Source organism: Sus scrofa, chromosome 1, assembly GCF_000003025.6.
Source record: "Sus scrofa isolate TJ Tabasco breed Duroc chromosome 1, Sscrofa11.1, whole genome shotgun sequence".
Taxonomy (NCBI): domain Eukaryota; kingdom Metazoa; phylum Chordata; class Mammalia; order Artiodactyla; family Suidae; genus Sus; species Sus scrofa.
In genome coordinates this window covers 122274377-122292887 of record NC_010443.5, presented here as the reverse complement: position 1 = coordinate 122292887, position 18511 = coordinate 122274377, and the positions used below count along the sequence as shown (strand labels likewise).

Genomic DNA, 18511 nt, shown 5'->3' with positions numbered 1-18511 from the left:
TTTCAGGGTTCCCAGGAGTTCCCATCTTATCTAGATCATCTCTAATTCCTGAGACTGAGGGAAAAAAAGGAAGGAAGGGGAAGAATTTAACTTATTCCAATTATTAAGTTTTATATTGTAATACCTGATTTATGACCAAATACCTGATTTATGACCAAAAGGAAGGAAGGGGAAGAATTTAACTTATTCCAATTATTAAGTTTTATATTGTAATACCTGATTTATGACCAAGTTTTAAAGTGAAGCGAAGAGATGCATGGTTGTGTTTGTCTATATGTCCATGTGCACATTATAAATACATATATCTCTACTTTTGAATAGTACTTTCAAAATTAATTTTTAAATGAGCTAACTTAATTGGCTTATTAAGTCCTTATAAAAATTCTTGGAAATATAGAGAAACTAACCCAAATGAATTTCAGGTTCATTGAATTGAGAAATAGTATTAAATTAATACCTGGTATTAAAATTAATTTTATTGATTTAATAATATATACATGTCTTTAGAGTCATCAACATTTATAATACTTTCATTGTACCTAATTTTAATAGAAGTTAAATAAGATCTTATTATGTCTGTTGCAAATTTGTCAGCAAGAAAAATAACTTGACATGATGAAATTTTTATAAGTAAATTAAATGTAAATGAGACAAGAGCTTCTGGGTCAACCTTTTAGGAGTAGTAATGTTTTATAAATGTCTACTTAAAAATAATCTCTCCAGACATTTGGTAACTTAAAATTTTAGAGTTTTACTAAATTCAGTTAAATGATGGAATTTTACTGAATAACTAGGTCATTCCTGAATAAAATAAGATACTGAAATGTTAACTACTGAACACTGGTTTCTTTTTACAGAGAAACAAAAGGTATTTAGGACTATTAATAGATATATTTGATCCCACACTGAGATATTTTCTGTGAGGAGGCACATGTTTTTAGAAATTATTATTGGTATTTATCTTTGCCAATCTATAGAATGCTAATGTAAAAGACAGCTCATAATTGTTTACTTCTTAATTTTCACAGAAATTAAAGTTTTTAAAAGTTGATTATTCTAATTCAAATATGCAATTAAAGCTACTGAAATAAGGGAAACATTTTAGTATACAGTAGCAAAGTAGGATGTGTATTTTTAGTAAAAGAAGGTATGAGAAATGGAGTTGTATTTTATTGAGGGAAAAGAAAATAATTTTTGTCCTAGAGTTGATTGTTCCTGGGTAGGGAAAAAAATAAAGGACAAACTAATATAAATATAGAAAGTTATGGAAGATTTATGGAAAATGACCATGAGAAAAATATTCTGTGCATAATCAGAATTGGCTAGGTTTAGAATAAATTTGAGTAAATTTCAAAAGTAAGATGGTACAAAACCTGAATTTGGTTTTTCTCTCTAAGAGGACAAAATTTTTAAAAATGTCATTCTGCTTTTGATAACAGACTTAAATTTATTTACCTTTTAAGTGATCTGTTCCATATTTGCATTTGAAATTTTTTATTGTCACTTTGGTTAAGTGAATAAGTGTTGTTTCATAGTGACCCATGATCCTATTTAACCAAGAGTTTTAAAACATTTTTGATATTTTTTGACAAATTTCCCAAATCAAATTCTAATGAAGCTCCTTTGATCTCTAGCTAACTCTGGATGTTTCAAAGGGTCCCTGAAACATCCTAAAGAGACATATTAAACCAATTAGGTTCATTTGGTATGTTAAATTACATGAGAAACATTGTCAAATGAGTAATAAATTTTCTTAGGCTATGTTTTATGGGTAAACGCTATTAATATAAGTATTCTAGAACTTATATGGAATGCCTAAAAAACTGGTATGTCCTGCTAAAATGTTATCAGTCATAAATCCGGTTATTATCTTAAAATAATGTATATCACAGGAGTAACTATTTCTTTGTCAATTGCATTGTAATAAGGTCTTCATTCATGCCTTCTTAAGTCTTATCGTTCATAGATAGCTATCATTTTACTCTGATGTCTTTGCAAAATGCATTCTCTTCAAGAAGATTCATAGCAAGGACTTTTTCATCAGTTCCCATTTCTGATAACTTTCAGATCATACTGCTGAACTGGGCAAAAAAATTAAAGAATTCTAATGGAAAACCTGATAGCTTCATGAAACAGTTAACAAAAAGGATATGTTATATAGAATTGAGTGAACTGGTAAATATGGTTATAATTTTTATGGTTTCTGCTGAAATATTACTGGCTTTTAATCTGTGTTTTCCAGATACAAGGAAAATGTTCTCTCTAAACTAATTATGACTTACAACATTTTGGTAAATTATACCTTTGTAAACAGAATTGAAACAATTATCCCTCTAGAGATAGGAAACTCTTAGGTCCCCAGAAGCTTCTTTAGTTTAATTAGGAAGACTACCTTATAACAGATGCATGAATCTCAAGCAATTTTGAAGACCTCAGAAAAGAAGGCATTCACTCAAATATCAAGCAAAATCTATAACAAACCCTGGTGTGGTTTTCCTGGCCTTGAGAGGCATTTAAAAAATCCAATCTGAAATTCCTTATTAAAAAGTCCAGGGTAGCCAATTTTAAAAGAGCCTGCATGATCAATTACATTTATGAAAAACATCAGGAAAGTTTATTGAAATAAGATTTATTTTGCAAATGAATTAGTCTTAATTTGGCTAAATTTGGAAGAAATGAGGATAATTATAGGAACAAAAAAATGATGTTTCAGTGAAGATTAAATTCTAGTTTTGTTAATTAAGGTTTCTATTTACTAAGTCTCACTTCCCAGTTAGCTTCTGGTTGTTATATTACTGTAATGTTCCATTAAATTATTAAAAGGACACTCTACATTGTTTCTGAAGCTTATCTCAGTAATCAATCTTTAGATAAGGATTGGATGCTCCATGACCTGCAACAGGAGACTCCACATACTGGAAAAGATATGATTTAAAGGATTATCTCCAACCCAGACAGAAGGACACTTATCAGGTCCTCTTAAACAGCTCATGCACAGTGAAATTGAAGGAAATTGACTCTTAGATTAATATTTCCCATTTAGAAAGGGCCCCTAAACTGGACTGGTCTATAAAGATGATTGCTGACCTCAAACTTACCTTAAAATGCCACACAAACAGAGAAAAAACTACACTCACATCAGGACAAGAAGACAGCATAAGAAGAGAGCTGTCCCAAGATGTCAGACCTGACCTGTATGATCATTTTTAGTGTTTTATATATTTTTTGGACTTCTTGAACCTTTGCATATGAATTAAATGTTTTTTTTTTTTTCTATAAGGGTCATGATCCCATATGCTAGTTTTAAAAATCAATCCAATTGTTGGGTTTGTGGTCAATTAGCTGTGTTTAGTACTTCTGGTTTATCTTGGTGGATTTCTTTTCTCCAAGGCTCTAACTAGGTGGCCCTTGGAACAGTTATTCTAGAAGAAAGAAGTTATGGTTTTGTTTGGGCCTCTGTTAATATTACTATTTGGGACTTTTTCACTTGGCTAATCAATCATACCTGCTCTGACCATTGCCACAAATATGAATTTTCTAAGAGTCTCATGCTTTACTGACTGAGCTAACCAGGTACTTAGGATTTTCTCTTAAAGTTACTCAAGCTAATCAGAGCCACAAGCAAAATCAGTCAAAGAATATAACCTCTTTCAGTTGTAGAATGGATTTTTATGGCTAACTCTAGACTATGAATCATTTAAGTTTAAGGGCCCCTTATGTTTGGAATAATCAAATTATGCCAAAGATATTCAGCCTAATAACACTAGGAAGTTGAGCTCATTTCCTTATGAACAAAGGCTGTATATCATTTCCCTTAAAGAGTTGTTACAGAACAGACTAAATCAGATAAGTGACCTGGATATATACTGGGCTGTACTTAATGGAAGTTCTTAGCTTAAATTCTTATTTATGACCTTACTAAACTACTACCTATATTACTTATGTACTGACTATTGCACAAGATTATTTTTTCTTGCTTTACCAAATGTGTGACTGAGCCTTTGATAAAATCATGACTAGGTGACTTAAAGCAAGTAACCAGTTACATAGTTCTGTGCAAGATCAATGATTGTAATAGCGTAACTCTACATATGGGAAGAAGCAATAAGAGGGAACCATTTCCTGGACCATAACAGACTAGTAAGACAGATGGTCCAGAGACCTTTGGCTACTGTTAATCGGGCCAGTAATAGCACACTGAGTGGTCTATCAATGACGTCCTTGCCTGACCTAGGAATGAGCATTCCTAGCACCACAGGACAAAATCGTCCTGAAATGCCTCACAAACCATGGTTGAATTTATGATCATGAGGGGGCACTGCCAACTAAAAATTACTGCTCACTATCTGGTTCTACAAGAATGAAGTCACTAGTCACTGCAGTCACTGACTGTCAACATACTCTGAAAGGAGTTCAGGACTCTGTGCTCTAGGAAAAACTGGCAGAACAGGGCTTCACATAGTTAGATAATTTAAGAGCCCATTTCTTGTATCATAAATTTAGAAAAACACTAAAATCATTAATGGGGACATCGGCTCCTTGTGACTAGCAGCAACCTTTTGCCAAAATGTGTGTTTGACTACAGGTATTCCTCCTTCACTAATGTCATATATATATACTGATAGGCCCCATCCCATGACCTCTTTGTAGTAAGAAGTTCTTCAGAACTATTTGAGAGGCTGTCTTCTAGGCTATAGTTCCCATCTGGTGTCAAATAAAACTTAACTCACAACCCTCAGATTTTTTTTCTTCCTGTTGACAAGAAGAATGGTAATTCAAATCCGGGTATGTCTGACTGCAAAGATACCCTTTTAATCCTAAAAGTCCTTCACGGGACAGTTGTTACATATCATCTCTAAACATCATATCCTCTCATACTGAACATTGCTAGTTGTTTTCAGGAATTTCTCTCAATATTCATTTGCTGTTTCTTAGTGGTTCCAACTTTTTGCCTTCTCTTTTCATTACATAGGCTTTGCTATTCTTTTTTGTCTTTTTTTTTTTTTTTTGGCTTTGCTATTCTTGCTCCCATAACACTTTGTGGCATTTAACTTATGAACCCTCACAAATGAATTGCTAATGAGAAGAGTGAATCATTTTCCATGTTTAGTTTCTAAGATTTCTTATTTTGAAAGAATAGATTTCCAAATATTAACTTGCTCTAACTGATTACTCATATAAACCCCACCTTCATAAATTTATCTTAAAAATAAAAGCCTTCCAAGTTAGAATACATGAATTGCTCTTTTAAAATTATTGGACAAAAGTTTAGGAGGTTGCATTGTTATGGGCTATTTTAGAATTGTCTTCTATAATATGAATTTATTCTCAGAGGAATACTGCTTAGAATAGAAACCAGATGTGTTTTTCAAGACTAGACTGAAAAAAATGATAAACAAGTTGAAAATTAATATAAGAATGACCTAAGGGGGTTTCTAGAAACTTGAAGCATGGGTATAATAGAAAAAGTGTGTGTGTGTGTGTGTATGAGAGAGAGAGAGAGAGAGGAGAATAAAAAAAAGTAGAGGAGAAAAATGCAGCAAGAAAAGGAAGGGGAATGGATCATATAAGAAACAGTTTCAGAATTCAAAACCAAATAAAAAGTGCCTAAATCTTGGTAAATATTTAGTATCACCAAGGAAAAAGCATAATTTAATTTCTAACTATAAATCAAAAAGTAAAAATTTTGTAAGAAATTCCCAGTGGGACAAGATGAGGAGTTCCCATTTCATTACCATTTTTGAATTAGTCTTTAGTCATCCCTTTGGTTGGACTAAGTATTAGAATTATCCTCTTTGATTTTATTTATCGAAGGCAAAAATAATGAAGTTAAATGCTATCCCAACAAACAATTCCATTTTAGAATAATTTAAAATATAGCAAAGCTTCATTTATTTGGAGTCTCTTACTTCAGAATTTGTTACCATTCAAATTGAATTTGCACTGAAATCTATCTTTTTGCTTTGCAGATATTCCCAAGATAGAACAAATTAGCAGGATAAATCAGTTGTAGGGGGAGATTTTAAAAAATATTTAAAAGAGAAAGCAACTTTCAAAAATCCTTCAGTACTTTCACATTTACATTTGCTGATTAGTTAATAAACTATTTCCATATTTTTCTTATTGATTCGGTTAAGCCAAGTGTTGCTGATTAGTTAATAAACTATTTCCATATTTTTCTTATTGATTCGGTTAAGCCAAGTGACAGTGTGGTTTATTATACATATAGTTCTTGGCATTAATAAACAGTATTCTTTTAAAAAATATACAATAATTTTTTATTTTTACTAATTCAGCAATTTTCTAAACTCATGAAACAATGTTTCCGACTTCTAAGCTTCTTAGGCTAGGAAATCAAAGCTATAACCATGTGCAGTCAAAAAATTCTATTAGGAAAAAATCAGTCTTCTGTTTTCTTCTGGCTACTATCAAATGACTGATAGGACCATCTTTTTTTCCTTCAAATTGACTCTTTTTCATAGCATTAGATATACAGAATTTTAGTTTGTGACATTTGTTGTTGCTGTGTAATTCAATATGGCATAACATGCTGATGTGAACTACTCTACTAGAACATTCCCCTAGAATACAGAAGCAATTTTCTCTTAGGTAGAATACCCAGAGAGAGTACTAAGTACTGATTTCTTGTAAAATACCAACATCATTATTAACGTATTTCTCAGTGTCACAAGAGTTGACTGAACCCTGTATATTAACCTATATTTGGACAATTGTGATACCCATTTGTGGCTAAAATCAAAGAATAAAACTGTTTTAGACTTTTACAATAATAGGATGTCATAACACAGCTTGACTTCTGTTAATTTCATGTGTTATAATACTGGGGCCTATGTTATTTTTGGTTGTCAGAAAATGAGGGAGGATAGCCCTTAACATTTTTGTCAAAATACCTACTTAATCCTGTTAGGAAAAGAGATTGTGTGTGTGTGTGTGTGTGTGTGTGTGTGTGTGTGTGTGTGTGTGTGTGTGTGTTGGAGTGCCTTAAAAAGAAACTCTAGGTCTAATTCCATACTTCTGTGGTAATTGATCTACAAGATGCTGACTGGTTCTCATTTTAAAGGAGGAAAAAGTCCTCACAAAGTTTCCAGGATGATCACACTACTTATTATTATTACCCATTATACATCAGATCAAACCAAAGTCCCCACCATTGATGTCAAGATCAAACACACATTGGTTTCATATCACTTCACTTTCCCTTGCAAAGTCTGTTCTGTTCCAGTTATACTGTCATTTAGTTTCTAGAGCAAACCAAGCTCATCTTCACCTAAGAAACACTTTTCCTTGTTACCGTTGCCTGGAATGTATTACCTTCACTTCTGATTTCTTCTTATCCTTTGGATCTCAGCTTAAATGTCACCTCCTCAGAAAGGTTTTTAGTGACCAGACTCAAACTACCCCTTCCCTTCCCTTCTCCTTTATGTTATTTGCTGCCATAGCACCTATTGATTTCCTCCTGCAATATCATCAGAATTCTTTTTTTATATGTTTATAATCTGTCCCTTCCTCCATAATTTAAGCCCCATGAGTTCAAGGACCTTGCTTATCTATTGAACAGTATATATCATATTGCATACTACCTAAATACACAGGAAGTGTTGATTAAAGAAAGTAGCTGAGTTAATCAAGGACCAAAGATTTGACTGCATCCTTGGAAACTCAATATGTAAAACTTCAAAGGAAATACCTGATAATTACTTACATGACTCTTGGGTCTCTCACCAGACTGAAGATATAAGAGAGACCAAAGAAAGAGAGGAGGAGTGAAGGCAGAGAAGGTAGTGAAAGAGAGAAAAGGAGAGATAGAATTTGTGAGGAAGATTTCTTTTCTGTCAGTCCCCTTCATCACCAAGGGAGCAGGTGAATCTCTCTTTACCCTGAATCTACTGAGAGAGTCAGGTATTTGGGAAGTATTGAGGATCACAAGAAGATGCTGGGAACAGAAGTTCCTATATTAGAAAAAGAAGGCTAGAATTTTGTTTAGGAAAAGCAGAGATGTTACTAAATACTTCTGAGCAGAAAAATAACATGATTACAACTTTTGAGCTTTAGGAAGGTTAATCTGATAGCAACAGTTAAAATGGATTGGAGGTTGGTGAGAGGAGATGAAAAGAGATGGATTAGGAATAGATTTAGTACAAAAGATAATGATTACTTGACTTAGGCTGTGAAGGTGATAACTGATAGGAAGAAACAGGTAGGGAAGAAGTTGTGGTGGTAGAAATGTCAACTGTTGGAACTGATTAGAAGAATAAGGAGAATTCATTATGACTGATTTAATATTAAATACCAGTGACCGGGAAATATGAATTATATTTAAAGATAGCAAGAACACTTAATTTGAAAAGAAAGCTAAGGGGAACTATGAACCTCTTTTTTCCTATGCATAAGTTATTTTGTTAGCCACCAGTTTTACATGAAACTGTGTTTTACCAGACACCTGGCTTTTTGTGAACATATCTTCATACTAAACTTCTCTGTAAGTTTTTTCTCCTTCTTTATTACCTTTATTCTGTCCCCTTCTCCCACTTTTGAAAAATTCATCTAGTTCTGAAAAGTCATGGTTTTAAAACTAGTAAGTGAAAAATTAAACCAATTTTGTTATCAATACAGTGACATCAATGAACTATTAAAAAAATTGTTGATGCTAGTTTTACCCCTTATTTTGCTATGCAGGCAATGAGTATGGAACCAAAGAATGAGAATTTAAAGCAAAGGATGTTATAGCCCTAATTGCACAGGGTGTTTGTTATTTTTCATAGTGTTTGCCACTTTGGGGTGAAGCAAAACTCTCCTCATGGCCATTATAACAATTTCCAACTGTTACAGTGGCAATAGACTGTCAAAAAAAGGCACTGACATACAGCACTGAATCAAGGAGACTGATTATTTGCTGAAGTTAAGCACTAATTTAAGGATAGTCAAGGCACTCGAGAGTAAATTATATAATTTAACTTCATTATACAGATATTTTCAAATTGAAAAAAAAACCCACCTAGTTACTCTAGAGATCTTATTCCAGTTCTAAAGTTGTTTAGTAAATTCAAAATATGATTTAAAGAATTAGAAGTTAAGATTATCATTTCAGAGAACTTTTATAAATTAAATTAAACAAATTTTTATAGACCTGGAAACACGATGAGATAAGATGCATTTGTAAACTGAGATATTTATACAGTTGAGTCACAGGCACACCACAATTTTGAGCATATGACTCAGACTTTGTATCTTATATACAGTTAGTTTTAAAATGTTAGGGCATTATGCCAAAAGCGAGCACAAAGTTTGCATAATTAAAGATTTGTAGGCTCACTCAGTGATTTCAGGGATTTTACTCCAGAATTTAAACTATTGTCTTTGACCAGGTCTACAAGGTTTGGAACAGGCCTGTACTCCAGATTATTATTATACTTAGACTAAACCTAAACTGCTATTACCACAACCGTCATATTTCTCTATGATCTAGCTCCCATCTACTTTTTGTTTCCCTTACTTCTCTCAGCTTTTCCCATTGCTCATGTACTTCATTCACAATGGTCTTCTTTCAGTTCTTGGACCAAACCAAGGTCATTCCTGTTCCAGGAAGCTCAAAATTTACTTCCTCAGATGGGCCTTTCCTACTTAAAGTAGGACTCTCTATTCCATTTACCCCTCTACTTCCTACCTCCTTGAACACCTTCTTTGCATCCTACCCACACCCAGAACACACACATGCATGCCAAAGATCAGAGTGTTTATGTTTATTCCCTCACTGGAATGCATACTCTGTCAAGGCAAAGGCCATTTCCAGAAATCTCACCATTGTATCTCCGAAAAGTTGAGGAGAACATCTGGCACCAAGTAGCTGTTTGGTAAATATTTGTTAAGTGAATGAACCAAGGAAGTAAGTAATACTGGTTGTAGGGCATGGTCCAAAGTTGAGGCTGAATTCATGGAATGGGACTGATGGAAGAAAGATGAAGATAAATCCAGTGTGATAAAAGCAATGGGAAGGTAGTGGAAATAAATCTTGGACCACAATCTCAAATATGCAAGGGACCTAGCTTCAACTTTGAGAATCTCACCCCTCACCTGCCACCCCTAGTCAGTGGAAAACTTATGTCAGTTATTCTTGGGTTCACCTCTCCTGCTTCAAGAAGAGATAGGATTCAAGAGTTTTATTCATGGCCCAGGCAAGAGCCTCTGATTGGTGAGACCTTTGTCTACTTTGATTATTTCTGGGTGTTCATTGACTCTGCTCACACAGTTCCTTTAGGTCTGGGTTCTCTGCTCTTCCAGATTTCTTTTAAAACATGGGAAATTTTTATGAGGGGGTGCTTATAGGCCCAACTGTTAGACACGTGGGCGATCTTTACTCTCTGGAGATTTGCTGCCTCCGTTGTGTGCTGTGATGCTGCTGGAAATGCAGGAGCTTGGCTCTCCAAATAGACTTTTCTCTATGCTCCCTGGTCTATGGATTTATCTTCTCTGGGATGCTTCTCAAAGACACTTTTATGTTTCACTTCTTTTTAGGACACTTAGCACAACCCTTTGAAGTGGTTTAGGCTTTACCCTAGTCAGAAAGTGTCTATGACTTTTTTCTCCTCCATCTTTCCTTCCCAATCACAAAGTTTGGCTACCTTTTTTAAAATATGAAGAACAGAAAAATAGGATAAATGAACACAATTTAATATTTCTTAAACTTATCCTGCTAAATAGGAATTAAACTGGTTTGCATCAGAATGGAGGCAAGGAGTGCAATTCTGACTGTGTCACTGTTCGTATTACCATCCTAAAATGGCTTCCCACTGCTCTTAGGATAAAGATCAAACTCCTTGACATAGCCCGCGAGGACCCTCCTTGCCTCTCCAGCCTATTCACAAAGCAAAGTCCCTTTCATTCTCTCTCCTAGAGCCTACTGGTGTTTCATTGTTGAAAGAACTCCTACCCTTCAAACTGCAACTCCACTGGTATTATCACAGAGAAACTTCCCCTGTGGCCATTTATTGTAGACACTCATGGCACTATGCACCTTTTCTTTAGAGTACTTGTCCACGATGGTCATTTTTTTCTCATGAGAAATCCAACTACAATATTATGCCATTTTCATCTGTCAGATTAGCAAAATCCCCAAAGTTTGACAATACGCCATACTGAATAAGCACTCTTAAGTACTGTGAGTGAGACTGTAAAACTAGTGCAACTTCTGTGAGGGTATACTGGCAATATCTACACAAATTTTATTTATACACACATATATAAAATTTGACAGAGACAAACTCTGGAAATGAATCCTGTTTGCACAGTCAAAAATGATACTTTTGTAACTTAATTCACTGCAGCATTTCTTTTTTGCAACAGAAAAAGACCAGAAAAAAATAAGTGTTCAACAATAGGAGGCTCATCAAATACATTGTGATTTACCCATTCAATGGGGGTACTATACAGCTTAAAAAAGGTGAGGAAATTTCCTAGATACCAAGATGGGAAGATTTTCTATTTTTATTTTGTAAAAAATGAAACATGCCAAACATTGTGTATGATATGCTACCTTTTTATATAAAGAGGAAAAGTAAAAGAGGTATACATACACATATGTATTCAACTTGTCTATATATGGATGGAAAGCTCTGTAAAGATACATCAGCAACTAATAAGAATGATTATGTATATTTTGGGGAAAGAATGGTAACTAGGAGGATGGGGAACAGGATAGTATGTCAGAGTGTACTGTAATGAAAATATTTAATGATGTTCCATTCTACAATTACATTATACATACTTATGAATTGTGGCACATGTTTAAAATTGCTGAAATGCAAAATTTATTAAATAAAAGTTATTTTGCATCATTTACTTCTTCATGAAATAGAAGTTAGTCATTACTTCAACAACTGCCTATGTTTTTATGATATTCACTGAAATAGATTCTTTGTATTCTTTTCATATATTCTATTCCCAAATTAAACTAGACAAGTACTAGGCCTTGTTTCTTTCTAAAGAATCCCAAGTGATTATCTTTTCTAGGACATTTTTTTAAGCCAATTTTTAGAAAGAGATGCAGGAATTCTTTGTTTTAAAAATATAATCCTTTGTTTTATAAATTAAAACTCAGGAGACAGAAGTGTTTCCAATTAAAAATGAAGTTAACTCAATCTGGAAACAACCAGACATTCGGCAAATATTTTCTGTGCTTAGCCTATCACTATATGTACATTAAAACAAGAGCAATAAATACCTGTCAATGTTATTAGTACTAAGAACTTAAAAAAAAACAGAGGGTTAACACATCTAGAGACATCTACATTGCTCTTGGTTTCTGGAGAATCCCTCTTGATAATAAGGGCATAAGTGAGGTGCTTCATTTTATTAGCTGTGATGCTAGTCAAAAAGATTGTGGGCTCATCCTGAGTTAATTATTCTCCATTACGGAAACTGATAATCAAAGGATACAAATACAGTTTCCTTGGTGAGACTTAATCCACTCATTAAGGGATCATATTTTCAAATCACAGAATACAATGGCATCTAATAAATTTAGGGTACAGAGATTACAATTTCATACTTTGTTTCCTATTTTACAATTAACCCTACATAGCAGATTTTTAAAAAGCACTAAGCACTCTTCATCAACAAACAATCCATTTCTTTATTTAAGTCTTGAGCATTAAATTAGCAAATTTTGACTTCTGATCTATTGATTTCTTAGTATTAAATCTATAGGGTCAGTGTTGAATAGATGGATTTAGTAACTCCTGGATATATTAACAAGTGAATGGTTAATAATTTTTATTTCTTTAGAAGGAATATCCAAGTCCTAGGCGTTCTGACCCTGCTCATTACTATTCCCTGCAAAATAAATGGAGGTATGATTCAGAGCACGGCAGCATCATATTTTCTTTTTTTCTTCTATTCCTTCTTATAAAGAAATACATGATGGAATATTTTGTAGCCATCTAGCTTTCTACAGAGGAAAATATGGAAAGGCCACCTTCTTCTGCTATAATAAATGTAGAAATTTCATATTTGTTGCCTAGAGAATAACTAAGTGCATTAAAACTATTTCTGTGCTCTTGATTCTATTCCCCAAAAGCACAGACATATAGGGAAACTACATAAAGTATAATGCAATTGAATGCACTTAATTTCCTTTTCCTATTCGGTCTACATGCACCACCTGGTGGTAGAGTAGTGCATTTCAAGTACTGTGCGTGTGTGTGTGTGTGTGTGTGTGTGTGTGTGTGTGTGTGTGTGTGTGAGAGAGAGAGAGAGAGAGAGAGAGAGAGAGAGAGAGAGAGAGAGAGAGAGAGAGAGCGTGCATGCAAGCGCACGCTGGGGGTATTAACATGGGGAAGAGAATTTGAATATATATTCCTAAATATTGATTTAGATTAACAATGCAATTATTTTGCAACAGATATCTCATAAAACATTAGAACGCTACTATATACACACTAGAGCAGGAAGGCAAAATAGCTTTCTTTTATTTACATGGGCTATAGCTCTTAAAATTACATCCCTAAAGTAATATTTATTACGTTGATGTTCTTACTGAGGGCAAGAATCAAACACTGATAACCAATATAGAACTAAATACTTATTTTTGATTTTTAAGAAGAATAATTTAAAAAGCATGTATCTTCCTTCTTATATTAGTTGTTAGTATGAGTAATGAGTTACAGAATTTTAAAACTACAAGGTACCATAGAGTCATTGAGATTAATTTTACAATGTAGCAGCTGAGATTCAGAAAGGCCAGGTGACTTGCCTAAGGTCATACTGGTAATTAGTAGCCCAACTCAAATAAGAACATAGGTTTTCTTACTTTAAGTCTAGGAATATAGGACATAAGATTATACTCAAAGGCAATGCTGAAATATCTCTGTATGAAGAGATATACCCATAACTCTTGAAGACACTAAGATGTGAATTAATACATATAAGTAGTTTTATTCTAACATTCTGAATAAAAACATGTGATAGTAGAAATGCATGCACCATAAAGCTGTGGAAAAGATTTCCTACTAAAAAATTCCCTTACATATAGTTCAAAGGAATATTTTTCAACTTATATACAACTGCTATATTATAAAGACAGTCTAAAAAATTCTCTTTCCCCTTCTAACTGCTTCAGAATCAGAGATTAGTTTCTACAACGTAGGTACCCATTTATAGATTTAAGCATAAACCATGTTCATAGCTCCCTCTCATGACCATTGAATGAATACTATACAAGCCTCCTTTATTCTCGCTGTTGTATTCAACTAACAGCTCACTGGTTAAGTTTTAATTGCTTCCAATGAGGTCAGCAAAGGTATTTATCGAAAAGCCCTGAATAAAAGGCTCCACACACACATACACAAGCTCACACGCGCTCACACACACAGAGAAAATCCTCTTGCCTGTTGATTTATGGAAACAATTATGATTCTGCTGGAGAATTTCTCAGCTGAGAAATAGTTTGTAGCTACACTAGAGAAGCTCAAGTTGCACAAGGCAGACAACAGACATGGAATTCTTGTGTATCCAGCTGTTATCAACAGAACAAGTAAGTGGCTGTTATTTGTCTTTAAAAACAATGCTGAATGTTTGTGAGTAGTTTATCTCTTTCTCTGGTTTTAGTACTAAGGGGAAAAGTAAAGTGACTAGCTTTTTGAGCCTTGTGATTATCTATAGTAATTATGCTGTAGAACTTACATAAAGATAAGGTTGAAATTCTCCAGAGCAATCCTGACATTTAACTTGAGAAATGTAGGCTGTTCAGGAGAAAATAAATGACAAACCACAAATGTAAAAGAATAAAAAAATCTAGAGAAAAACATTTATATTTTGTTAATAGTAGTTTTAGAACTGAATTTAAATAAATAGCTCTAATTGCAGGATGTTTCTTATGAAATAGGAACTAGAATGAATGGTACAACCCCATTCTGATTTGTCTCTACTAATGCTTAACTTTCATAAATCTACAGAGTAGTAAAGACATTGACATACTCTGTGAAAGCTGTTTTAAATGCATCTTCACAGTGTGAATAACACAGTATGTTCTAATACTATTTACCCACTGACATTTATACATACAATTTTTCATCTTCTTCTCTTTCTTCCCTCCCCATTTGTTAACCTCTCATTGCAAACAGAAGTCAAGTAGCAAACAGCATCGCAGCAACTAAGCTTATTACAACCTGTTTTTATAAGGATATACCAACAGATTTACTTAAGGAGGAATTCTATATTGTTATCAGGAACTAAAGGATAAGGCTAACAATTTGGATAGTGCAACTACTCGTTCTTAAATCCATCTACAATTCACAGATAGGAAGAGGTCAGTGACCTAGGAGCAACGATCAACTCAAGATTTAATTTTCATTATGTTATTCATGAACACCCGGAGCACTATACTATAATGCGCAAATGGATACTGACATGGATCCTGCCAAGTTTGCTCTACAGATCATGCTTCCACATTATCTGTCTGGTGGGCACTTTATCTTTGGCATGCAATGACATGACTCCAGAGCAAATGGCTACAAATGTGAACTGTTCCAGCCCTGAGCGACATACAAGAAGTTATGATTACATGGAAGGAGGGGATATAAGAGTGAGAAGACTCTTCTGTCGAACACAGTGGTATCTGAGGATTGACAAACGAGGCAAAGTCAAAGGGACTCAAGAGATGAAGAACAATTACAGTAAGTAATGTTTTATTTATGGCACAGCTTATGAGCCTTAACGACTTGTGAAAGGATCACTTTCCAAGTGACTTGTCTTTTCAGTTTCCTTTTTTTTTTTTTGAAAAAAATTAAATATCATTATTTATTTTCTAAATTGGGATGGTTAAACTATGTTCCTAAAATATCTCCTGGAACGGAGCAAATCTACTAATATTATAGTTGGAGGTAATAACCCAAGCCAATTTGAAAATATAGTCTCTACAACCTTAGTTCAAAGTGCTTTTATGTTAAGGGAAATGTAAATGATATTATTCATACTGAAATGTGATTTATTGTCTTCTAGCAAAACCCATTAGGAACTCTAATAGAGTACTCAGTAAATGCTCATCAAAATTAACTTACCATTAGTTTGAGGAATAGAGAATTTTTTAAAAATAATTTGATTTCCCTTGAAAAAATATTCCTAGGGTGTAAAATATTGAATTGTGCTAAAAATGTATTCAGTGACATATACAACTCTGTACAGTTATAAAACAGAAGTGAATCTGTGGTATCCTTTTCTGATAATGTCATAATGAGCTTGTATTTGATTGCTTAATTATTTACCTAGCACACAAATAGGCTCCTTCTAACATTTTATTTAACTAAATATTCCATGTTAGAAAAGTTCTGCGTTACCTTAAGGGAAATGTAAATGTGAAGGAGGAAATAAAAGTGAGTTGGAAGAGAAATTAATTCCATGATTTAAATGTAAAGCCTTATATTTCCCTCAGGAATCAATTATTCTTTTCATGTTAATATATCAGGGTGACTTATCATTTTAGCAGTTAGGATTAATAACCAATTTCAAAAGTCTTAAATTTTATGGGATAAAATATATACCTGAACATATACATTAACAATTTAAAATCCCTGAGTGAAAATAAATTTTGTTTGTGTTACTAGCACTTAATGTTATTACTGTATCAGTTTATAATATTATGTATGTTAAAGTCAGTTGAAAAAGAATGCATGAGGTGATGATGTAAACATTTGCCTAGCACAGTGCCAAGCTTGCAATGAATGTTTAAAACTTTCACTGCTTATTTAATAAATCACTTTTAGGCTTCTCAACTAATGAACAAAAATGGGGATATGTGGAGTTATGTTTCTAATACGAAAATGAGAGGATCCACTTTTTAACTATAATTGATACAGAATGTTAAGCCCATCTTAGTGGATTGCTAACAGTATGGCTTTATTATTACTGCTATTAATAATGTTATTATGTTAGTTCTAGGATACTGTTCTGATTATACTGAAGCTTAGTTAAGGAAAAACTATCTGGAGGAAAGTCTTGTGGCAAGTTACTTCTACACAAGCAAGAAAATTTATTTAAAAGTGATTGAGATTTATAATGGATAATAGAACTTGGTGAAAAAAATGGAGCCCAGGTGGAATTTATGAAGAAAGGTCCATGTTCCTATTTGTGAATGACTTTGGAACCATTTTTTTCCAATTCTCATTTTTTTCATCTGTGAGATGTGGGGTATGTACAGATGATCTCCAACATACCTTGTATTTCTTATGGTCTATTCTATTTTTAGCCATAGAATATACAACATAAATGTGAATAATCTATGTACTTATCACACATATTGAATGAGATGAAAGTGAACATTATTTAATGATAAGTTGAGCTGCCAGAAATAATTTCAAATTGTGTTATAAGGTATTAAACCTAAACACTACAGAATTTTTCACATGCTAATTTTTAAAAATGCTTTTATCAAGTAATAAAAAAGTAAAAATTTAGATATAAAATCAGTGAAAATGAATAATTTTCATAATTATTTGGTATCAATTGGAATATCTATAATTGGAATGCACTAATATATATCTTCTATTTTATATTAAATTTTCTTAAAATCATGAAACGTGTTTTTAAACATACACAAAATGCTAAAGTTCTTTTACAGTTTGAAACACAATTTGGCATTCACCATGAGTAACCATAAAGCCAATTTAGAACACTATTTCTCTTCTAACACTAATTCTACAGTAAAAAAGAAAGGAAGAAAGAAGGAAGGAAGGTCATTCTATATCAATATAAATTAGAATGTCACAATACCAATGTACTAAAAGACATGATATATATTTTGTAAATAATCTTCACTTCTACAAAGATTTTTCAGAGGCTGTCCATATAGTATACTTTATTGATATGGTAAATACTCTTGGAAAGGGAAACTTTCATCAGGGTCCTTTCAGTAAGCCCCAGACTGTTGTTAAGTTGTGTTGCTATCCTATTGATGAAGAAGCCTGTCAGGATTCTCCATAGATAAAGAGACGCTAATTCACTGTCGTCTATAGGAAATCTAATGTACTTCATTGGAAAATACATGGAGAATCACTTAGAAGAGAATTCTGATGGTCATTTCCTACTAGTTAAAGGAAAGCCTTAATTGAATGCTTCATGCATAAAAACACACAAATTGACACACGTGACACTGAAGCTACTGTATCCAGGTACTAAGAAACAGATACACAGAAAATACTGAACAGAATTTGTTTAAAAAGTCAAAGAAGGCAAAAAAAAAATTGAAATGACAAAACTTATAGATTATTTACATTCCTTAATCCTTAATGAACAAATGAACAAAAGATGTTTCCTTCCTACTTCAATTAAAATGAGAAAGTAAAACGTAATTGTATTGTCTACCAGATGGAAATGCAGCAGAGTTCAGAAAGTGGTAAAGATCAGAATCAAATTCTGAATTTCATTTGCAATGTTCTGATGCCTTAAATTCATTGACATGTTGTTAAACATCCTTCTTTGGAGGACTTTTAAGATGGTACAG

At 33.2% G+C, this 18511-nt stretch overlaps 2 protein-coding genes across 8 annotated transcripts in view; one reads left to right on the top strand and one right to left on the bottom strand.

Annotated features, from left to right (window-relative positions):
* The window catches only part of FAM227B (family with sequence similarity 227 member B), a 234146-nt gene that overhangs the window by 80601 nt on the left and 135034 nt on the right, over positions 1–18511 (bottom strand). The gene's annotated exons all lie outside the window — the stretch shown is intronic.
* Positions 14183–18511, top strand: part of FGF7 (fibroblast growth factor 7) — a 62828-nt gene continuing 58499 nt past the window's right edge. Inside the window, exons 1-2 of one of the 2 annotated variants that reach the window (XM_021073771.1) lie at positions 14183–14548; positions 15313–15689. In XM_021073771.1, coding sequence (XP_020929430.1) covers positions 15404–15689 — 286 coding nt within the window. In that variant the 5' untranslated portion in view covers positions 14183–14548; positions 15313–15403. Of the gene's footprint in view, positions 14549–15137; positions 15690–18511 lie in introns of both variants that reach the window. The other variant, XM_013993026.2, reaches the window with a different exon arrangement.